This window comes from Lutra lutra, chromosome 16 (genome assembly GCF_902655055.1).
Source record: "Lutra lutra chromosome 16, mLutLut1.2, whole genome shotgun sequence".
In the NCBI taxonomy this organism is placed as follows: Eukaryota; Metazoa; Chordata; class Mammalia; order Carnivora; family Mustelidae; genus Lutra; species Lutra lutra.
In genome coordinates this window covers 35,464,342-35,489,528 of record NC_062293.1, presented here as the reverse complement: position 1 = coordinate 35,489,528, position 25,187 = coordinate 35,464,342, and the positions used below count along the sequence as shown (strand labels likewise).

Below are 25,187 nucleotides of genomic sequence, written 5' to 3'. Positions count from 1 at the left end.
TTCTTCCTATTCTATTCTGTTCTATTCTCTCGCTTCCTATTAACACAGATCATAGTGACTATAAATACTTCAATAATAGTATTTGTAATTTATAGTTGGCTATTGCTAGAGTATAAGACTTCATACCTGTCAGCCACTTTCTGAAGGGTTCGTTGATTGTATCCAGAAATTGCTATAGGGGACTTTCCTTGTAATTCTTTTACTCTAAGTCACCCCAATGTTTGGTTATAGAATTTTGAGAATACAGTTTGTGGTTTTATTTTCTTAAATTGGATCATTTTCATGGAAATACATGTATTTTGCCTTACAAAAAGTAATATTTGTTTCATGAGAATATAATACATTCCCTTAATTTTTGTTTTTGATATATGCTGATTTGAACCAAATCCCATACATTTCATGTCATTAGATTTCATCTCATTAGATTTTAAAGGCTATATTTATTTCATTTTTATTAAAATTTTTTTACTATGACCAATTCTCAATCTGCAGTCAGAAAATTTGCATTATTTCCATTAAATTTCATTGTATTTACTGAGGATTTTGATTGCCATATTAAGGTCACTAGACTGATGAGCGAATAGGCTTTTCATATTCCAGGTCTCTTTTCATTCTGGAAATTCCAGTTTAACTCTAACTTTGCTTCTATGCCATTCTTTTCCTAGCATTTAAAAAAAAAAATTAACAAGGAGTATTTTACATGGATTATGTAGAAATACAACACAGAGCTGACTCATTTATAGACGTGTAAACTCTGTGACTACTTCCAACATACCTGATAATCTATCTAATAAAATTATATACCTACCTCGGTTAGATCAGCATTTATTTATTCCATGTCCTAGATATTTGGCATAAAGGCAAAATAAGCATAAAAAGTTGTATTTCTAGCACAGAGATTTCTAAGGATTGCCTAGGATCCTATATTTAAATATTCAAATTGAGATGGAAGCCTCAGTTCAAACCTTGAGGGGATAAAACGTGTGCTTACCATATTTCACATCTGCCTTCTTATTTTTGGAAATATATATCCCTGGAAGCCTGTGCAGTGTCAGGGACCATCTGTCTTACTCCAAGACATGCACAAGGCCAGTAGGACTACAAATGGCAAAAGACAGATGTATTTTCACCTTCATGTTCTGTACCTTGAAGCAACACTTGGAGGAAATAAGGCCTATTTTGGTAACAGCTGTTGCTTAACCTGACTACAGTATACACTGATGAAGCCAAATGAAGTGCTAGAAATCATTTGGTTCAACAATCATTTAAACAGAATTCAGTTTCTTCCAGTCTAAGACTGGAGGATTGGAAAGATCTCCATCATGTTTTTATGATATGTAAATAAGAGTAGGTCTCATCTAGTAAAGTGAAACTGGGTGTTAAGGAATTGCATTATTTTGGAGTGTTAAGTATTTATAGTAGGGATTTATTAAGCAGCATTTGATAGATGTTTGGCTGAGTTAATGAATCAAGTAAGTGATAAAAATTTTTTTGAATGCTTCCTATGTAAAATTTTACTAAGTAGATAATTTTTCATCAGTATGCTTAATTTTATGTACATTAAATCTAAAGTTGCTAATATATATACCTCATTGTTAAGACACAGAGAGCAGTAAATTTTGAAAAGATCAGAGTGATTTCATGGGAATGAAAAATGCAGACATTGGTAATGAAGTCACTTCCTTGCTCTTCACTGACCATTCTTAGTGAAGTAATGAGATGATCTTTTGTCTTTCCTAAGTTTCCTTTTTCTTAAATGGAGCAGCTTCTGTTCCTTTTCCCTCTCCCCATCTTTATACTTATCCATTTCTTTGGGAGCAATTTGAAGTGGGTGTTAGGAACTTTGGGCACAACTCTGTAGAAATAAGTTAGGTCATATAGGGGAAGGTTATTAACATAGGAATCTGATGCCCTGACTTCTCATTTGGTTCTGGTACCTATTACCAGTGTGTCCTACGTAAGCTTCTTCATGTGAAGAATGCAAGTTTATATGTATGGATTATGATCTTTTAGCTATACACTATATAAGTTCCCACCAGGCCTAATTACCTAATTTCTAAGCCTTATTCACTGTCCTTGGCTAGTGCTGAATAAGACTTTCAATAGGAAAACATAGGTAATTGTTCTTATTTAGAAATGGAAACATTTCATAGCATTTATTTGATTATCTCTACTTGAAATTTGTAGACCAAATTTGGAATGGAGCTTGCTAAGTAAGTAAATGACATCGGGATATAGTAGACCTTGAAGAAAGGTCTATTGCGTCTTTTTTAAATTCAGTTAGGTCTTCCTTGACTTATCTACACAGTTTGGCCTGAGCCCCAAACCTTATAGGGGAATCTCCGAGAATTAAACAGGAAGGATTTGGAGAAAGACTCACCAGGTAGAGTAGTGGATCATAATTCTCTACTTTCCAGCCCTGTCTCATGTAGGTGTTAGTTTTAGATAAGTAAGCTATAAATCTTTGGTCCCAGGTATAAAATAATGGACACTGTATTTTCATTAGGATGGATATGGATAGATCTGCATGTACAATATATACTTACCATAGTTTGGGTTTACAATTTTGTACTCCATCATTAGAGTACTTAAAGTCCACCTATGCTTTGCATATGTTTACTTTGCATATGTTTGTTCCACTTTGCCATAAATCCTTGGATTTTGTAGTTTTTGAACGAAGCCTACTATTAAAAATCAGCAGGTGTAACTTTCTACAGAAATTTGAAAGTCTGTGCTACTCTAGTCTCTATTCTGCAACATCTGGCAGAATTTGAACATTATCTAATGTTTTCTAATGAAAATCTTGAGTTTGTAATTTAAATTTGCATGTTGAGTATTTCTCAAATTAGGTAGTGTAGCTGTCTGTTTCAGCTCCAGTTTTCCCTACAAATCACTAATTTGAAAGCCAGCAGTGCTACTCTTTAGTAGGGAGTGATTAAAATTAAACGAATGAAAATTTAAAAGTAACACTTGAAAAAAGTGACACAAGAACTAATTTGCTTATATGCATGTGGGAATTGTGTGTCCATTTCAGTAGCTGCTTATGGGGTTCCACAAAATGTAGCAGAGTCATTAAAATTCCTAGAATATATTGGAAGAGAATATGGTTTCACTTTATAATTTTACACATTGTGTTGTATAGCATTTCCTCTATTTTTTTGGTGGTTAGTATATTTAATATTTATATGGGCTTATTCATTTTTCAGTTTTATTGAGAAATAATTGACATATATTTTATGTAAGTTTAAAGTGTATAGCGTGATGGTTTGGTTTGCATATGTTGTGGAGTGATTACCACAATAGTTCAGCTAATATCCATCTTCTATTGATACAATAAAAAGAAAAGAAAGATGAAAAGAAAAAAAGGAAAACACTTTTTCCTTGCTATGAGAACTCTTAGGGTTTACTATCTTTATAGCTTCCTATATTTCATATAGCAGGGTTAGCTGTAGTCATCATGTTGTACATCACATTTCTAGTCCTTATTTATCCGATAACTGGAAATGCATACCTTTGGTACCTTCCTCCAGTTCCCCCTTCTTCCACCCTGCGCATCTGGTAACAAGTGTGATCTCTTTTTCTATGAGTTTGTTTGTTACACATATAAACAAGATCATAGTATTTGTCTTTCTTTAATGTTTTTCACTTAGCATATTGCCTTCAAGGTCTTTCCATATTGTTTCAAGTGATTGGATTTCTTCATTTTTCATGGCTGGATAATATTCCACCGTGTGTGTGTGTGTGTGTGTGTGTGTGTGTGTGTGTGTGTATCACATTTTTATCCATCGTCCATCAGTGGACACTCAGGTTGTTTACATGTCCTGGCTATGGAAAATAAGGCTATGAACATCAGTGTGCATATCTTTTTGTGTTCACGTTTTTATTTCCTTTGGGTAGATTCCCAGAAGTGGAATTGCTGGATCATAGGATAGCTCTATTTTTAATTTTTTGAGAATCCTCCTTACTATTTTCCATAGCAGCAGCACCAGTTTATAGTCCCACCAGCAATGCACAAGGGTTCCCTTTTCTCCATATCCATGGCTGCATTGTTATCTCTTGTCTTTTTGCTGATGGCCATGCTAACAACAGGTATGAGGCAGTATCTCATTGTGCTTTTAATTTGCATCTCCCTAATCACTACTGATGTTGAGCACCTTTTCATGAACCTGTTGGCCTTTTGTATATCTTATTTGGGAAAATGTTTATTCAAGTCATTTGCCCGTTTTTAAATTGGGTTATTTGTTTTTTTGCCTTTGAGTGCATGTGGTTCTTTATATATCTTGGATATTAACCCCTTAACAGATAGATGGTTTGTGAATATTTTTTCCCATTCTGTAGGTTGTTTTTTCACTTTGTTGATGGTTTCTTTTGCTGTGCAGAAGCTTTTTAGTTTTGTTGCTTGTATTTTAGGTGTCATATTTTAAAAATTATTACTAAGACCCATGTCAAGGAGCTTTTGTTCCTGTGTTTCCTTCTAGGAGTTTCATGGCTTCAGGCCTTACATTTAAGTCTTTGATCCATGTTGAGTTAATTTGGTGAGTGGTGTAAGATATAGGCCAGTTTCATTTGTTACATATGAATATCCAGTTATCCTAGTAACATTTATTGAAGAGACTTTTTTCCATTGAGTATTCTTGGTTCCCTTGTCAAATATTAGAGGACCATGTACACTTATGATTTTTTTCCATTGGTCTATTTGTTTATATGCCAATTCCATACTGTTTTGAAGACTATAGCTTTATAGTATAACTTGAAATCAGGAAATATAATGCCTTTTGCTTGTGTTCTTCTTTCTTAGGATTTCTTTGGCTATTTGGGGTCTTTTGTGATTCCATATACATTTTAGGGAATTTTTTTTTCTACTTCTGTAAAAAATGCCATTGGAATCTTGATAGGGAATGCATCAAATCTATAGATAGCTTTTGGGTAGTATTGACATTTTATTTTATTCTTTTAAAGCAAGTCTTTTTTTAAAATTTTTATTTATTTATTTGACAAAGAGAGATCACAAGTAGGCAGAGAGGCAGGCAGAGAGAGGGGGAAACAAGCTCCCCGCTCAGCAGAGAGCCCAATGCAGGGCTCGATCCCAGGACCCGAGATTATGACCTGAGCCGAAGGCAGAGACTTTAACCCACTGAGCCACCCAGGTGCCCCAGTATTGACATTTTAACATTAATTCTTGTAATCCATGACCACAGGATCCCTTTCCATTTATTTGTATACTTCTTTGAGTTCATTGATCAGTGTCTTGTAGTTTTCAGAGTAGAGATCTTCCATCTTGTTAGTTATATTTATTCCTAAGTGCTTTGTTGTTTTTGATGCTATTGTAAATGGGATTGATTCACTTGTTTCTTTTTCAGAAAATTTGTTCTTAATGTGTAGAAACACTACTGATTTTTGTATGCTAATTTTATAACCTGCAACTTTACTGAATTCATTGTTTAGATCTAACAGTTATTTGGTTGAGTCTTTAGGATTTTCTATAAATAAAGTTATGTCGTTTACAAACAGAGATGGTTTACTTCTTTTCTTTCCAACTCTGATACTTTTTATTTCTTTTTCTTCCCTGATTGCTCTAGCTAGGACTTCCTGTACTATATTGAAAAAGAGTGGTAAGAGTGGGTGCCATTGTCCTATTCCTGATCTTAGAGGAAAAACTTTCAGCCTTTCACCATTGAGTATGATGTGCTTGTCTTTAGTGTGTTGAGATACATTCCTTATATGCCTAATTTCTTAGGAGTTTTTAATCATGAATAGATGTTGAATTTTATCAAATCCTTCTCCTGTGCCAGATTATCAGATGATTTTTTTTCATTTTACTAATGTAATGTATCAAACTGATTGCTTTGTGTTATGTTGAGCCATCCTTGCATCCCCAGGATGAATCTCACTTAATCATTGTGAGTGATCCTTTCTAATGTGCTACTGACTTTGGTTTGCTAGTGCTTTCCTGAGAATTTTTCCATCTTATACTCATTAGGGATATTGGCCTGTAGTTTTCTTTTCTAGTGGTGTCATTTTCTGGTTTTGCTATCAGGACTATGCTAGCCTCACAAAATGAGTTTGGGAGTGTTCTATCCTCAGATTTTTTGGGAAGAGTTTGTTTGTTTGTTTTTTAAGATTTTTTTTCATTTATTTGACAGAGAGAGACACAAGGAGAGAGGGAACACAAGCAGGGGGAGAGGGAGAGGAAGAAGCAGGTTTCTTGCCGAGTAGGGAACCCAATGCAGGGCTGGATTCCAGGATCCTGGGATCATAAACTGAGCCGAAGGCAGATGTTTAATGACTGAGCCACCCAGGTCCCCCAAGAATTTTTGGAAGAGTTTAAGGATTGGTGTCAATTCTTCAAAAGTTTGGTTAAATTTTTACAGTGAAGACAGTGAAGCTATCTGGTCCTTTGTTTTTCTTCAGTGGGAGATTTTTGATTACTGATTCAATCTTCTTACTAATAATTGGTCTATTTAGATTTTCTATTTGTTTGTTATTCAGTCTTGGTAAGTTGTGTTTCTAAGAATTTTTTCCTTTTCAGCTAGATTGTCCAGTTTGTTGATATATAGTTGTTCATAGTAAGTATAGGCTCATTCTGATGTCTGTTAAATGATAATGTCTGAATTCTCATTAGAAATGATCAGTTAAAATATAGGACTTTCAGGGCCACCTGGGTGGCTCAGTGGGTTAAAGCCTCTGCCTTCGGCTCAGGTCATGATCCCAGGGTCCTGGGATCGAGCCCCGCGTCGGACTCTCTGTTCAGCAGGGAGCCTGCTTCCTCCTCTCTCTCTCTGCCTGCCTCTCTGCCTACTTGTGATCTCTGTAAAATAAAATAAATAAAATCTTTAAAAAAAAAACAATAGGACTTTCAGAGTAAGTTCATAGAATTTTTCTCTTTGACTCCAGCTAGGTTTTTTTTAACTCTAAAGATGATTGAACCTTATCATTTATACCTTTTACCACTAGGTTCGAGTTACAGAAGACTTTAGCACATTCAAAATCAAATCTGGTTTTACTTTTCCCTTGCATTAAAAAAAAAATCTTCATGTTTGCCTTCCTTTCAGCTCTTAAAAACAAAGCTTTTGTGGTATTATGTGGCATTCAACAAAATGAATCAGCATTTAAAAACTTACATGGCATTACTGTTATGATATGAAGCATAATTCCTTCTTGTCTTCTGAGAATCTCCAGAAGAAACCTGTTGAGAACTAATGGTCAAGTGGTTTCACGTTGTACTATAAATAAGTCTATAAAAAATATTTCTGGATTTTTAATCTCTTGGCCAGTCCTGTTGTTTTTCAATCAGAATTCAGCTCAAAAAGGATATAATTGTGGCAGAGCGAATAGGTTTTGTATGGCAGGCTTGTTAAACTGGCTGAAACTTAATAGTATTTAGAAAAACACAGAAATTCTTGATATCTGAACATCATAATTGGAGTTGCATATGTTAATACAGACCATTTTAATTCAGCCTACACTCCCACTCATATACTGTCATCCTCCTCCTAACTATCCTCATGTAAAACTACAACTGTGGGATTTTAAAGGGGGAGGGGAAGTCATAGGTGAAGACAGCTGGATCATGGGCCTGTCCTTTGTGACTTTATATTTTCATTCTTTCGCTACTGAGGAAAGATGAAACAGGCACATTTCAAAGGAACAGCTGACACTACCCATACGAAGTCCATAATTATGTCAGCCACTCTGATTCTTTGGAGTTTGTGGCTCTTCTTTTACATGTATGTGGCAGAAGTCCAGTTTGCAGGGGTGGCTAAGAAGTGGGTAAGTGAAAATTGGGAACATGCCAAGCGTATACTCGAGAGGGTCCTCATTCAGTTTCTTCCAGCTCTCTGTTTTCTCCCTGAACTGTGTTAGCCAGTTGATCCTTATTTGATTGAAGAAGGGTTACTTTTAACTCCCACAATTGGGTTATGTTGTGAACAGTGAGACCTATATTATTGTCTTTAAATCTGACGAGGCTGCTACTTAGTACAGGCCTGTTTACTACAGTGTCTGGAGAGTTAACTGTGCGTTTTAGGATTGTGGGGAAGGAGACGGCTGTTGAAATCTTTCATTGATAACATACACTGCCATTGCCTAGAAAGGAAAATCTAGGAGATTTTTTTTAAAGCTTGTGTTTAATTTGTTTGGCAAATACATGTTTCCTTTTGATACATAAGGAAACCTTAACCTAGGAAAAAGGGTATTTACTGGTGCTATAGGTAGGGAACATCAGCTGGCCTTTTGAAATGTAGAAACTTGAAGGTTTTGTTTCATTTTTATTTAGTTGGTTTTTGGGGGTCGGTAGAGAAGCCTTTTAAGGCATAAAGGATGAAGATAAAACTTTCAAATGTTTTACAACAAATTAGCTGTAGTCTGGTATTCAGAATGAGATGGCAGACTGCTCAGTGTTGACATAACATACACTGAAGAGCCACTCATGTCTAGATGTTCCAGATGGTCAGCTTCTGTGTCAGAATCATTTGAACTATTGGACTGTATCGTGTGCCCTGCCTAATGAAGAAACTTAAAGGAAGTTGGGTACTATATGGTGACAGTAACCTCTTCATTTTGGAAGCATTTGTGGGCATATTGAAACGTATGGGAGCTTCCATTTTCTGATCCTTTCTGCACGGCATTACCATGTTATTGAGATTGGAGTCTTCGCGTGGTCTCAGTTATTTAAATTAGGGTTCATCAGAGTGCATTGTGAGCTCCAGTAACACTTTGTTTCCGATATAATTTGTGAATCATGAAGTCAGATAAGGTGATTGTGACTTTTTTGTCATTAATGAAATAGAATAAAATAAAATGCAGTTTTGCTGTTGTTTCTGCAAACAAGCAGCTTTGACATGAGCTAGGAGCTTGTTAGAAATATGGAATCTCAGGCCCCACTCAGACCTACCCCGCCAGAATACGTATGATCTTCATTGTAACAAAATCCCAGCATTAATGTTTATAATACATTGAAATAGAAAAGAGTAAGGTTGATGACAGAAAAAAACCCACCTTCATTAAATTATTGTTTCAATTTATGTGTATTCATGTATACACCAGCTTGCACCTTAAAATGTATTTCTACAGGTCATGATTAAGAAAATTTGAACATCCTCTGTTTAGCGTGAATAACAACATCCTATCTTTGGTTGTGGTCATATTAACTATAAGAGAGATTTCCTTGCTTTGCATTGACACCATTTTTGAGGTTTCTTTGCTTTTTTCTTCAATCTCTCAATTCTTCCAGCTCGCTCTTCTCTAATTAGTATCTCTTCCCTCTCTGTTCCCTCCTTTGTTTCTTTTGTGCATCAGTCCTCAGAATTGTGCTCAGTGTTGTGAAAACCTTTTACCCTAAGTTTCCGTTTGTGAAACTCAATCCACTGGCAGATGAATGCTAATCAATTAGCAGGAATTTTTATTTTTGAGGTGTTTTTTTGCCCCAAAGTTGAAGAAGAAAATATCCAGGTTTTGCCAATGTGCTTTCCTTCTCAATCCGTGTCTCCCTTCCCCATGTCAGATGCTATAGCAACATTTGATTTTGTATATAATTAAATCGGCCCATCTTCTTTGTGTGCAAATATGCATAGCATGCCTGAAATGGCTGTGAACAGAATATTAGTAAGAAATACATGTAACCATGAAGTCTGACTTTGCATCCCCAGTTATATTTAAAACAAGCAATTGTGGCTGTCATTTCTGGTATTCCAACCTAGCCCAAAGCAGGCCAGGTGGAAGAAGCCAGCCTCTATCACTATTAAGAGAAATGCTGATTTTCTGGAATGCAACCCTACATGGAAATAAATCATACTACTTTTATTTGGTGTTTGTTCCTTTGGCCAGCAATACCCAGTTCAATGTACTTTAAATGAGTAGCTTGGAAAAGACATGCTTTCTGTCTGTGGCCCTGAGGCTGCAACCAATGAAGAGCGAATAATACTTATCAAATTTTTTATTGCATTCTGTCTAGCTGATTTTAAACATTTTGTGTTCTACAACCACACATCTGTTGCTACTGATCCCACCCCTTTCTCCATCTGATTATTCCATTTAACCTGTACTTTGTTTTAAGTGCCTCTAAAATGAAGTTTATTTTATTTTACTTTAGAAACCCTACAGGGGTACTCCAGAAAAGGGGGAGAAAGAGACCATTTTGAAATCGCTAATCCTATGAAAATTAAGGGACTTGTTATTTCACGTCAATCTGTTTATTGGTTATATCAGACTCATTAGTATCTGCAGCAGAATAGCAAATGATTACTAATTTTTTCAGTTATTTTATCCATACTCTATAACCGTATGATATACATGTATTTGTTAATGTGAAATGAGTTTTCCTCTAATTTTTTGTGCATTTTCCCCCCTTTTCCATGAAGGCCTTATCTGTTTGGAGCGGGGTGTTTTTCCATAAAAGCTCCATGGTGAGTCCCAGTTCAGTCCCGCATGCCTAATTTGCTGTACTCTCAGAAAGTAACTCTGTTTTGTACTTTTGTTTTCAGTTGCATGGCCTGATCACAGATAGATGCACCAAATTACTGAATAATTTGTAGAATGGCACATGAATGTTGATATTTAAGCTTTACAAGAGCAGGCTTTTTGGTTTCACTTCATTTCTTGAAGTGTCTATTAAAAAAATCACAGATTAATATTAAAAATAAGAAATTAGAAGGATCCTCTCATAATGCTAGCATATGTGAGAAGACAAGGCTAACACCCAAGTTTAAAGCTTCAAGTATGATAGAGAAGCTCCCTACACATTGTGCTGAACATTCAAAGATATGATTTATTTTGAAATATAAATATATTTAAGGTCTACTAAAAATACCCTATAAATATTATTGCATTTTATTTGGTACCAGAGGAATAGAGTTAGTTCTGTTTTGACGTTCTTTTCTGTTCTTTATTTAGAAGTTTAGGTATTTAAGGATCCACATAATAAGGAAATTTGTGATTCACATAAAAGCTCCTAAATGATTTATTATTTTGAGTTATTGGCACCTACTCACTGTAACTTATTTATTTAATAAGTTCTTATATTACATTGCATAAACTACAATTTTATCAGTCTTAGATATTATGGTCATTACGTAAAGATGCAAAGTAGAATATTTAGGAGCTCGTATGTTTAACATATGGCTAAGAGTCAGGGCTCCAGAATCAGACCATCAAGGTCTTAAACCCCATTTCACACACTCCCTCCCTATATGATCTTGTGTAATTTTCTAAACCCTTTCTGTTTCTTGGTTTCCTTATCTATTAAGGAGTTACCAGTAGCATCTATGGCATGTGTTCATCATGAGGATGAAATGAACTGACAATATAAAGTGCTTAGAACAGTGCCTGGCACATAGTAAGAGCTCAGTAAATGTTAGATGCTTCTGCTGCTATTTCTTGTTTTTGGGAAAAATACCATTTTTGAGAAGAAGCTTTTTAAAATTTGATCATATGTTTTTGTTTTTGTTTTTTCACTTTTAAGAGTTAAATGAGCCAAAAGGAAATTTGGGGCAATGTAAAGTATATCAGTTTTATAAATGTAGACAGGATACTTAAAAGAGTTCTGCACATGTGTGTGTGTAGTTCTCATAACTGCTACTGGGAATTGTTCATACTGTCCTATTATCCCAGGAAAAAGCCCCTCAGCTGTTTTTCTCCTGGACAAAAAGAATCTGAAATAGTTCTTGAAGGTACACTATAATTTGATGCAAACTAATTTCAGTGGTCATCTGCCACAGGAACATCTGAAAATTTCATTATCATAAAAGAACAGGCGACAAATCATAAAAACGTCCTTGAAATGCAGCCTCAAAATTAGGACACAGATCTTGAAACTATTCTAAAGAAATTCAGCGTATAAATGAGTAAAAAATCCATACAAGTCAATCTTTATTCTTTTTGTTAACCAGATTTCTTCCCCAAACAAACAAGATACATGGATCTTATTTAGAAGCTTGGATGAGCAGTTTTTAAATGCCAGATTCAACATAGGACAAAATTTCTTTGTAGACCAAACTTAGATTCCATCTTAGGATAAATTTCTCATTCTCTAAGTACAAAGAAAAAGGTTTAGTATGTTAATAGAGATTGAAGTTTTAGCATAGAAGTAAAGACGGAGTAACTAATGTTGTATGTGAAATCAGAAAACTCCATTCCTTCAACAGCTTATGTGCTCCTCAAATTTAAGCAAAAGCACTTGTCAACCAGAAATGATTTGAGGTTGAAACAAGATTAAAAGAGCCAGATTAAAGAAAGGGATATATGAAATATAGTAGACTTTTAAATCATTGCCTGTCCCTTAGAAGACTGCTCTGTGGTCTGTTTGATGCCATCGTTAGCTCACAAGAAACTCGTTTTTAGTCACTTATACTAGCCTAAAAGATCCTCCTTTAAAATACGTTCCTTTACTAGTGGTGCATGTTTTTCCCATTAAGATCTTAATGAAACCTCAAATTAAGGCAGCAAAATGAATATAAATTTGACAACTTCTCCTAGCTTGTTTATAAGAGTTTCTTTGTTTTAATAGTCTTTGCTATTTTTCCTTGATATTTAGCATTCAACCTGAGAATGTTTTTATTTACCATTATGAAATAAAACATTATGCCAAATAAATATGTTTATGGTATTTTCAGTTGCAGTGTGATATTTGTATTTTAGAAGAATATGAAATTTGTATAGTTCCTCTTAAAATGGAATGGACATTTCGTGCAATTTTTTTAAATACTTTCAAGTAGCAACCTTTGTATTTAGCTAAGATTTTGCTTTTGGTAGATCACAATTTCTACTAATTCTCTATTCTTTGGTAAACTGGTTTGTTTAAATTCATGCAGTTGCAGTGAGTCAGTTTAAAATAATGTCTGCCCTTTTGATAACAAAATAAGCTTGTTGGAAAGTTGTACAGACCGTTTTCGACATTTTAGCCATTTTGTGAACTCTGGGGATTATGCATCCTCCAGGATATTTGAGTCCGAATGACTGTAAAATATTGTATAATATTTTATATAATAATAATATAATTTATATAATAATTATATATAATATAATTTGTATTATAATATAATGTTGTAAAATATTATAAAAGAATCACACATATAACATATTTTTAATATAGAAATTTTAAGAGAAATAGCCATTGTGAATTTTTTAAAATGAATTTTGCTCTCAATATTACAATTAAGTAATAAGTATTTATTGAGCTCCCAGTGTACATGTAGTATTATGTTTAAACTGCTGTTATTTTTTAGTTGCTTATCAAAAGAAAAAATATATACATAATAGTGTAGATGAAAGTAGCCCATTTGAATATATCCCATACTCATAACCTGGGCTTGTGTTATATCAGGTTAATTTAAAGAAGAATTAAAACTTACATATCAAATTATATTTAAAGTTTTAATTAGTGCTGAGACCATTCAGTTTATATATATGTAAATAGTTCATTTAAACTAATCTTGTTCTTTTGAGGATATTTAAAATATTATAAATTCATTTTTGAAAGAAAAGTTTTATATAAAGAGGAGAATCTTCTTAAGTTTACATAAATCTGTTAGATCTTTAAGAATAATTTGTGATAGAATAATTTTAGGTATATTATTAATATCTTTATTTAAAATAAAATACTTTCAGTTTCCCTCTTAGTTCTTCTCTTAGAAAAATAAAGTTGAGAGTGAAAAAAACTTCTAAATTCCTTTTAAAAGCTCAATCACAGTGAGGAATATAAAGATAAGATTTTTTTTCTTACATGCAAAGATATTATAACATACCACTTGTAATTCTTACAGCAATATTGTATTAACATTTAAAGTGGAAAAGGAAAGAAACAGTGCTTCTATCACAATTTAACTCTTTCCATGTTTGTGTCCTTTAACAAGGCAGTGGACCTCATTGCTGCTTTTCATGCCATGTGCAGATACCCCTCTTACGTCCTATTCTATGGGATGTAGTAGATTTACCCAGACGGACATAATTTTTCTGTAATTTTAAAGTAGATATTATTAGAGTTTTGCTTTTTTCTCTTTGTAGTAGGATGTAGAGAGAAAAAGAGGCTAGAGAAATTTGATATGTTAATCTGACTGGATTACATAATACAGTAAAAGCCAATGGGGTAACTTCAATAGTCTTTGTAAGTATTTTAAAAGACGTCATAATGTTAATAGCCCCAGAACTTACGATAGCAGTGAAAATGATTCTCATGCTATAGTTAGGTGGTTAAGTCTCCCAATAGAAGTGAAAAAGAGCGAAACTCCTGAGTTTTAATTTAGTACCTTATTTGTTTTGTTTTTCTTTTTTTTTTTTTAAGATTTTATTTATTTATTTGACAGACAGATCACAAGTAGGCAGAGAGGCAGGCAGAGAGAAAGGAAGGGAAGCAGGCTCCCTGCTGAGCAGAGAGCCCGATGTGGGGCTCGATCCCAGGACCCTGGGATCATGACCTGAGCCGAAGGCAGCGGCTTTAACCCACTGAGCCACCCAGGCGCCCCTGTTTTGTTTTTCTTTGTTTTACTTTTTATTATGTTGTTCTCTTGTATTGAGTTTAGTAAATATGATATTTTTGTGATCATTATTTTGCCCGGTAGGGCAAAAATAATAAATGGAAGTTAAAAATAATAATGAAAGTTGAATTCATTCCATTTTTCTTTTATACACTGCTCACAAATTAAGACAAATTTTACTTTTCATTTTTGAACATGAGGCTATTTATGATGGACTCAGGGGAGTAAGGAGCAGGAGTTCTCAGAGGAGTCCATGAGCTCCATTAGTTTGTTTTGTTTTTCTTTAAAACCATGATCAACACAATTAAATTTCTGGGTGCCATATTCATTGAAATTTTATTTTTTTATATCAGTCTATTTAATAAATTAATAAATAAATGTGGGAAGGCCTCCAAACACTCACAGGTCTTCTTTTAAAACTTGCAAATGTTTTGTAATGGGATTTATTAAGCCCCTTTTGGAGGATAAAGGGAGATGTTGAGAGGAAGATAGAAAAAAAGGTGGTATTGGAATGCTTTTCTAAAATGATTGGGTCACCAGAATAAAAGTGAACATGATTTACAAGGCTAGTACTTTTATCTTTTGTTCCTTTCACATATGTATCATTTTTCAGTGTTTTATTTTTCTGCCAACAAAAGGTTTTTTTGCATTAGAAATATTCTGGGTTATTTTGGAAAAGTTCAGTTCTGCCTCCATTCCAAATTCCTTGTTAGTCCTTTTAAAACTTAGGATAAAGGGCAAATGAGTCAAAGTGAAATTTTTCTTCCCTTGGGTAGAAATACTTAATTAGTGATAATCTTTTCTTTATATTATTTCTCCTTTTAGTTTTTCTGAAAGTCTTCTAGACACATATCTTTATATATTCTGTTTTGTTAAATACCACAGTCATCCCAAATGTAGTTTGATGGTAGAAATGACTTGCTATGAATATGTTCACCAGATATGCTTCCTCCCCACTAGACAGCACTGCACCACGGAGGAGAATACCAAGTTATTCTCAGGGATGAAAACTCTTTTGGAAGGGGCAGAGAGAGAGAGAGATTGAATCCCAGGCAGGCTCCACACCCAGTGCAGAGCTGATGTGGGGCTTGATCTCATAACCCTGAGATCATGATGTGAGCCAAAATCAAGAGTAGGATGCTTAACCGACTGAGCCACCCTGGTACTCCAGGGATGAAAACTGTTTTAATCACTTACTAAACACAGACTTTTGCTAATGTGATTTATTAAGGCCCCATCAGAGGAAAAAGAAGAAATAGTGTATAAAAATGAAAATGATCATTCTTTACATAATTTTAAGTATACCTTTATCATAAGATACTTATTCCCTGAAGGAGATAATGAGTTTGTGTAAAATAATACCATGTTGATGCTTTTTAGTTGTGTGTTCAGAAGCTGAGTTGTGTGTTGTGTTATGGAAGTATAAGAGGTTTTAGCTTTTGACATCAATTGATTAGACTGGAAGCTAATAAACACATACAGAATAGATTTTTGCATGGCCAAAGAATAAATTGTTATCTTATCATATTTCTACTCTTTATTACTGTGTTATCAAGGTAACTATCTTGCCTAATAGCAACCATTTTTCAGTTCTGTTTAGGAGGCATACTTTATATGTGCCATAGTCTCTCTTAAGAAGTGTCATACCCACTTGTTTTCTCTCTCATTGCTTACCACATGTCTTAAAAAAACAAAAACAAAAATAGCATTCAGTAATTTCCAAAGAGCTTTGAATTTGTCCCTGTGAAGCTTATTTGTACATTGTAGTATTATTGTTCCCTGATGGTGATTCTAGTAAAAACACATAGTTATGTAATTGGAAACACCTTTCAGTAAATTCTGGAATGGCCTTTTTTTTCCTTCTCTCTCCAACCTCCCCAAACTCCTAAGGGTTAAAAATGGCCAAAGGAACTAAAAGATGCTAGTTATAGGAACTTATTGGCTTAGTGATAGCAGTTCAGTGATGGAAATAAAGGCTTTGAAGGAGAATTTACACTCTAAGGTATTACAGCAATGAGCATCATAACTGGAAAGTGTAATTTGATGGCGGTTACCCTAATACCTAGGAAAGGTGCGTGTTTGTTCTGGGGTAGGTGGGGTCAAGGTGTGGGAGTCTTCTTTTCTACTGGTAGGTTATTGTAGTTGTGGTAGATGAAACCAGGAAGATGTGAAACTTTCTAGAACCAGATTCATTTCATCAAAAAACTTTTTTTAAAAAACCATGTCTCTTAATTCCCTGTCACTGGAAGTCTGACTGTGACTGGTCTTGGTAGGTTAGGCTGGGGTGTGGTTTTTATGGGTAATGATATGAAGTGATTAAGAAATGTTAATGATGGAAAGAAGAGGCCTTTTCATATATGGCAAGGGCATTACCATGGATTTGGCACAAAGGGAGAGCCAAAAAGACCAATCAGAGTGGACTCTGACCCAAACTTTTTGCTTTCTGTAGGAGGAAGATGTCAGAGCAGAAGGCTGGGGAAATAAAATACGTGGAAAACTATTTCAGGTGTCATAGGGACCTGGAAACTGAGATTACCAAAGCACAGTTTGATGTTTTGGACAATTAGGTGAAGGTGGTGTGCTGTGTAGAAGACAGTTAACCCTGTTGAGTACCATCATACAGGAAGGCACTGCCGTGATTCCCTTACGCACTTGCCCTAATACAGTGGTTCTTAAACCTGAGCATGCATCAGAATTTCTTGGAGGTCTTGTTAAAAAAAAAAAAATTACTGAAACTAAAAGCACAGATGATTAGGCCCTACCCCCAGAGTTTGGAGTTTGGCTTGATGAATATTTGTATATCTAAGAAGTACTCGGATGGTACTTCTATCCAGGGAGCCCACTTAGAGAACAAAGAACAAATAATAAGAAATATAACAGAAATAAATAACAAATAATGCTTAAAATAACCCCATAAAATAGGCGTTACTATTTTTATTTTACATATTAGCCATCTGAGCCCTGAGAAGTTAAATAACTCAACCAAAGTCACACAGCTAAGAAGTGGCAGCATTCAGGTTTCTTCCTGGCTCCCAAACCCAATCTTTCTCCACCTAATCATACTTTACTAAAAGATAAAGAGATAAAGGACAGTGAACACAAGAAGGTAGAAATGATGTTATTTGACACTGGAGACTGAGTAGCAGTGTAGGAACATCAGAGCTCTGGTGTCCAAACTGGGCTGTGATCTTGACCAGTATGCAGTGAGGCTATTTTCTGGTGTGTGAATTAGAGAAAGTCTGACCACCATTTATCTGAAGTGGTCAGCAGAATTGCCAGTGAACTTTGAGGAGGCCTTTGCCAAATCAGAAGAGAAATACTAGAATTTCACAGAAGATGAAAGGTTGATATTAGAAGTGATGGTATAAAAGCTAATTTGGAGAAAACAAAGAGGAAAGCAAGTACTTTTTTATGGCAGTTACATCAGTGACTTAAGGCGTCCTCAAATGTGTGAAGAACAGAGCAGAAACACACATTGTTTTCACAAAGCCTTGAAGAAAAACTAAACAAATAGTTTAATTAGTGGATATGATTGCATTAGAACATTCAAGCTTCTCCCCCTACATTGTCTAACTGTATGTAGCATTGTGGCTGAACCATATGCGGGGTTTCATTCTGTATCATCTCATTGTTTTCATACATGCCATCTCCATTCAATTGTCCTGTCAGTCTCACATCTTATATATCAAAATGAAATGATAAATGATTTTATTATTGTGAAATACTTATACTGGTTCTATTGTTCCATTTTAAAATCTTCAAGGAAATGTTATCCATCTGAAAAGAAGAGACTTGGATTTCACCAACACATACTTCAAAAAGGGGTTAATTTTTATTGTTTTTATATGTTACTATTGTGATAATATTCCAGAATTCTGCACTAATTGTACTTCTACTGCAGAATATAGTTTCACAGCACCAGTATATTACTTAAGGCAAAATGCATGTCCACATTGGAGGGTTTGAATTCTCAGGGGTGGAATTTTAAAGAAAATAATGTTACTGTCTTGAGGTCTGTGATTCCATCATGGTTAATTGTTTTTTACTATCATTTTATTTTTTAAGCAAAGTTAAACCGCCTCCACAAATTTCACCCAGCAAATCGATGGGCGGAGAATTTTGTGTGGCCGCAATGTTCGGGACATCCAGATCGTGGTTTGCAAATAATGCAGGTCTGAAAAGAGAGAAAGGTATGGAGCTTAATGAAGCTTAAACTTGCCACTTATAATTTTTGTTTCTTGAAGGAAATTCATAGTAGTTCTTCTTGAATAATCTTGAACCCAGTATTCTCTGAATCCATTTTTCCATTCAGTTAGCATGTTTCTCCTCAACTAGTCAAGCCTCATTAAGGACAAAGGCTATTCTCTCACTATAAATGTGAAATTAATTGCCCATCCGAATGTATTTTGCTTTGTTGATGACAGTCTACCAGTGTCCTCAACATTGTTAATTCCATTCCAATCTGCATTTTTCCATTATTTTATACTTACATTTGTGACAAGCAAATTCCATGCCATTGCCTCTAAGGTTAACTATCCCTGTTTTAGAGACAAGGAGCTCGAGTCCAACAAGTTTGAATATCTTAGCTGAAAGCACTAGTTAGGAAGTGATGGCATCAGAGTTTGAATCCGGGTTTTCTAAAGCTCTGTCCTGACGTTAAGAAACAAACAAAAAAACACCACCAACAGCCATGTTATAAGTTAGAAGATAAAAACAGGCTCCTGCTCATAAATGAGTCATTTTTTAAAAAAGATTTATTTATTTATTTGAGAGAGCGCACGTGTGAAAGCGAGGGGAGAGGCAGAGGGAGAGGAAAAGAGAGAATCTCAAGCAGACTCCACACTGAGCATGGAGCCTGACATGGGGATCAATCCCATGACCCTGAGGTCACAACCTAAGCTGAAATCAAGGGTCAGACAGTCAACCTACTGAGCCACCCACGCACCTCTAAGAATCATCTTTTATGGTAACCATTGCTCCTTTGAGTTTATAGAGTTGTGTTTTTTGTTGTTGTTTTTTTTTAATTTTTTTTTAAATTTATTTGACAGAGAGAGATCACAAGCAGGCAGAGAGGCAGGCAGAGAGAGAGGAGGAAGCAGGCTCCCTGCCGAGCAGAGAGCCCGATGCAGGGCTCGATCCCAGGACTCTGAGACCATGACCTGAGCCGAAGGCAGCGGCTTAACCCACTGAGCCACCCAGGCGCCCTTAGAGTTGTGTTTTTTTAATCCCTGCTTCATTTGCCAAGACCAATACCTAAAATTTTTGTATAATTACTGCTTTAGTATGTTACTCCTTATTGTTTGTGTGTAGAGGAGTGCCTGCATTCGTGGACCAGGTATTTAATTTTGAATGTTAAGATTGTGCCCTTATTATTTCAGCACTATTAAAGTAGGTCACAAACTGAGTTGTTAGCAAGGCTCTTCTTTGCCCAGCTCCACAGGCTGTATTGTTCTTGGCAAAATGGGCCTGCTTTACGCTCAGTACTGGCAGTCAGACATCAGCCCTCTCCCTTGTTATCGCCTTTCTGTGACCCTTTCCTTGGAAATACGATCTCAGGCACAGCAGGTTCCTTGGCTAAGTGGGAGAGGATACAGTAAAGTATGCAAGCCTTCCATTTTCTTATCCCATCTCTATTTTTTTGTTACCTCCTTAGTTTTAATGATGCTATCAAAATGACTTTTTGTTACTAGTTGAAACCCTCTGTGAAGCTCAATTTCAAATGCTTCTCTCTTCTGTTCTAATTACCCTTTTAACTTACTACTCCTTTATGTCCCACTGACTGGTCGTTAGCCATTTTCTCAAATCAGCTGTAATTGATTCCTCTGCCATGGAGATAAGGTGACCCACCCAGCATTCATGAGTCATTTTATATGCTCCTAGGTTTACTGTAAAACCCAAGATAGAGGACTAAACCTGTTTTTGTAGTGAGGACATGTGTACTCCTTATAAAGTCATTTGATTAGAACCATATTCAGCACCTGACCTTAAAGTATGAGTGGTCTTCCTTTACCATAGAGGCCAGTGATCCCATGGAGAGGAAAGAAGAAAGAAGATTTGGCGGAGGGAGGATGTGCGTGTTTTTCATTTATTTGTTTTAATCCAGATTTTAGAAATAAAGTTTGTGATGCCTGGGTGGCTCAGTTGGTTAAGTGTCTGACTCCTGATTTTGGCTCAGGTCGTAATCTCAGGGTCATGAGATTGAGCCCTGTGTTAAGAATCCTTGCTCAGTGCGGGGAGGAGGGGAGTCTGCTGGAGACTCTCTCCTTACCTCTCCTTCTGGTCCTCCCCTGTCCAATAAACAAATCAGTCTTTAAAAAAAATAAAGTGTTCTGAGAGAAAGCAGAGGAGAAGTTAGGCTGATTTAGGCATGCAGAGAGCCTCTCATGCAGTTGAATTGGTACATCCTGCATAACTACTTTTTTGTCCATATGTTGTTCCTTTCCAGTCAGTCCGTCCCTATCCCACCTGCTATCATTCATTTTTTATAATGGGGGACAAATTACATGGCAGAAAAATGCAAAAGGCTGTGAAATGTTTCATTGTATTAGAATTTTGGGAATCTTTTCATCATTTTTGAAATAAATTGCTTAAGATTTAAAAATATTTTGATTCTCATACTCATTAGCATTCACTTCTAAGAAGCAACCTTTAGGCAGGGAGCAGGCACCACATAAAACATTTCCTGCCATATTTTCTCTCAACAGCGTCAAAAATGGATGGAAAGGTCAATAACTTGTAAAAATTGCACTGTGCTCCTTTTATGCCATTATTGCACAATGAGGATTTATTTTTCTGTTTGTAGATCAGTCCAAACAAGTTATAGTTGAGTCTCTCTACATCATTAGCTGCTATGGGACCTTAGTGGAGCACATGATGGAGCCACGGCCGCTCAGCACTGCCCCCAAGATTAGTGATGACACCCCACTGGAAGTGATGACCTCACCTCGAGCCAGCTGGACCCTGGTTAGGTAGGTCCTCTTTCCATTGCCTTTAGCAGCTTTATTGAGGTATAAAATATTGAAAATGTACAATCTGATCAAATTTGATATATGTATACATCTGTGAAACCATCACTGTGATCAACATTATAAGTATGTCCATCACCCCCAGATGTTTTCTTGTGCCTCTTTGCAGTCTCTCCCTCTTGCCCCTCTTCATCCCTACCTCACCCACTGAGCCCCAGGCAACCACTGCTTTCTATCATCAGAGATTAGTTTATAGTTTCTAGAATTTTATATAAATGGAATCATAGTGTGTGTGCTCTTTTTTTTTTTGTCTTGCTTCTTTCCACCTGGCAAAATTATTTTGATCCATCCCTATTGTTGCATGTATCAGTGATTCCTTTTTTGATTTATAATTTACATATAATACAGTTCACCCTTCTAAAGTGAATTTTCAGTAGGTTGTACACCCATCACCACAGTCAATTTTCATCACCCTCGAAAGAAACCCTATACCCATTAGCAGTCTCTCCATTTTCACCAAACCCTTCAGCCAATTTGCTTTCTGTCTCTTTGGATCTGCCTACTATGGACATTACATATAAATGGAATCATACAACATGTGACCTTTTTCATCTGATTTTCTTCAGTTAGCATAATGTTTTCAAGGTCCATCCACGTTATAACATGCATCAGAACTTGATTCCTTTTTATGACCAAATAATAGCCCACTGCATGGATATGCCACGTTTTGTGTCCATTTGTTTATTCTTCTCATTTACCCATCAGTAAATGACACTCCACTTTTTAGCTGTCATGAATTATGTTGCTGAGAACATTCATGTACAGATTTTTGTGTGATCATGTTTTCAGTTGTCTTTGTTTGCCCCTTTGAGTTACCTTGTCCTTGCATCTTTGTATTACATTTTCCAGAACTTGGGTTTGTTTGTTTTTTTTTTCTATTCCACGTATAGAGCTTTAGTGCTTCCTCTATTTCCAGTCTCATGTTCACTGAAAATAGAAAGTTTATTGGAATAACCGTTAAGGGGACTGGAAATGAATATAAACAGATTGGAAGGTTTCACCAAGATATAGTGGCTAAACACTGTAGAAATATTTATTAAGAATCGGAGCCCTTCTCAGAAGTACATGATCATTAGAATCTTTATAAGCAAGTGTCAAGAGGGAGAAATAAAATCTAGAATAAAACCTGTTCAACACAGTGTATAAGGATATGGAAGAGACAGAAAAATTTGTCCTGACAAGTATGGAAGGAAACAGACAAAAATGGATATGAAAATGATCCTTCTCCTTTTGACGTTTTAAAATATTCTTATATTGATTTTTGAAGGCTCCAGCATTCTTTACTACTACTTTACTGGACTAGATTGATCTGATCAATATCTTATTTATCAAGCTATTTAGGAACAGGCAGATCTAATTAAAATTACTGCACCCTCATTGTTGAAATAAATGGCTTATTTTGGAACTCAGATTCTAATTAGGTCTGTAATAAGTCAGCCATTAATTTAACTGTGTGGGTTTTTTAAAAGCACTTTTACCTGTTTTATTTTATTTTAAAAATATACACATATTTTGAGAATAGTGAGCTCCAGCAGTTATCTGAAATTAGGTAAAATTAGAGCTACTTTATCTTGAACATTGAATAACATGCTTCCTCTCTGTCCAGTGCTTTGAATGTCTTGTCTATCCTATTGGAAGGTCTTCTGCTATTAAACCAATATCAGCTCTATGTAATTGTATGAGTCACCACCACCTTTTTTATTCTTTTTAAGAAGATGGCCTTGTATTTTAGGTTTCAGCACTCCCAACAAGTTCACTTTAATGATTACAAAGATAGTGTGAGTTTATATCAATGTCTATAAGTGGTGACAGTGATGTGATTTACATCCCATCTATTAACCTTAAATATTAATATTCTTCTGCTGTTTCCTTAGAACCCCTCAATGGAATGAATTGCAACCACCATTTAATGCAAACCACCCTCTGCTCCTCGCTGCAGATGCAGTCCAGTATTATCAGTTCCTGCTTGCTGGCCGTAAGTAGTTCCCATTGTTTTTTACCTACCGTACAGTGTTTTGAGATTTCATCTTAAAATGCTGACTTTTAATGCATTCATGCATATTACCACAGGTCCACAGACCATAGGCCGTAAAAATCAGATTGAGGCAAGTAAGATATTTAATATAAATGTAAACCGTAAGCCTTAGTACACATTAAGTATGCCTCTGGCTGTTCATGTTCCATGGCCATGAGATGTACATCTGCAGTTATATAAGTTCATGGGAATATATCTGGTAGTCTCAAAAGTTTTTTTTTTTTAAAGGAGGATACTAGGATATAATAAACTTCATAAAACTTGGTATCTGTTTATGACATAAAAAAAAAAATAAGCATGTTTCACTGTGAAAAGTATCAGCCAGGTTTTCTTTCTATAGATTTTACTGGGAACAGTCAAGTAATGATTGCAACTCCATTGGGTATTTATTTGTTTGTTTACTTTTATATCTAAGCCCTGACATTTATAGAAATTGATCCACATTCTTTCTTCACTTGAGAACATGTACATCGAGGTAGAAACAGCTTATTTTGTAGGGGAGGCATGGAAAGACAATTTAATATTTATTATCCAGTTTATGGTCATAGAATTAAAAATTCTTTACAATTTTAATTTAATTTTGTAGGATTGACTGGATCCTTAATTTAACCTGATGGCTGTGAGTCCTGTATGTTTTTAAAAAACTTCCTAAAAATCAACATTGACATGCTTTTAATGGAGTTTTATTGTATTGAACTTACTATCTTGCCTGGCTATTTTAGCAGCACGAAGTGAAATAGTTCTAAAACTGTTTTATTTTATGTTTATAATGTTAACATTATATATTAAACTGGAAACAGAAAATTTACCGACTTTACTTGAAATTTCCAGAAGTCCATAATTGTAACTCGTAGTTGGCAGTCTTGCTCTCTTTTAAAATTGAATTCACTGATTCTTCCAGCATGGATTTTCTGAGTGACTTCTCTGTGTCAGGCACTTGTGAGTTAAACATGAATAGCATGTTGCTTCTGTTCTCAGTGAATTCACTAATTCGGGAGCAGATGTTTAATAAAAAAGTAAAATAAAATGAGATGGGTATATCAGTGAACTATGAGTGCAGAATTTCAGTTGCCGAAGTCCTCAGAGAGAGGTATATGTAAGTGGTTTTGGGTTCAAGAAGCAGAGTTTACAGACATCTATAGTTGTTACTAGGTCATGGAAGCATATATTTAGTTCTTATCATTTGAATCATTGAATTAGGAAAAAATGACATTTATACAATATCAAATTTAAATCATAAGAACATATTCCCCCCTACCTCTCAACAGGGGTGAAAATAACCCCTGCTATTTTTTCATTTTGAATGAGGTAGAGTTGACTCAGAATTAATCTTCGTTTGCTTTGTTTTGTTATTTTGATATTTTGTTATTTATCGTGTCCATTAGGCGAACAGTATATAGGCAAAAAGATACACAGAACAAAAACTAGGGCAAAAACCAAATGCAGCTCTGTCCCTTAATTTTTGTGTTCTGGCAAATTATGCTGACTGACGTTGCTTATTTTAGCAGCTCTAAACACCTTTGTCCAGTTCTCAGAATTACAGCGATCTCTAGGTGCACAGTTTAGAACCACCACTGTAGGCAGTAGCAAGCCACCAAATGTTTTCAGGCACTGGAGTGACACTGTTAGAACTGCATTTTAGAAAGGCACTCTGGCAAT

The 25,187-nt window shown here is 35.3% G+C and overlaps 1 protein-coding gene across 9 annotated transcripts in view; it reads left to right on the top strand.

The window, feature by feature from the left end:
* BCAS3 (BCAS3 microtubule associated cell migration factor) overlaps positions 1–25,187 on the top strand; it is a 592,326-nt gene that overhangs the window by 263,056 nt on the left and 304,083 nt on the right. For 6 of the 9 annotated variants that reach the window (XM_047708849.1, XM_047708850.1, XM_047708846.1 and 3 more), the window contains exons 17-20: positions 10,359–10,403; positions 18,534–18,658; positions 21,271–21,436; positions 23,368–23,468. In XM_047708849.1, coding sequence (XP_047564805.1) covers positions 10,359–10,403; positions 18,534–18,658; positions 21,271–21,436; positions 23,368–23,468 — 437 coding nt within the window. The remainder of the gene's footprint in view (positions 1–10,358; positions 10,404–18,533; positions 18,659–21,270; positions 21,437–23,367; positions 23,469–25,187) is intronic. The other 3 variants (XM_047708851.1, XM_047708852.1, XM_047708848.1) reach the window with 1 other exon arrangement.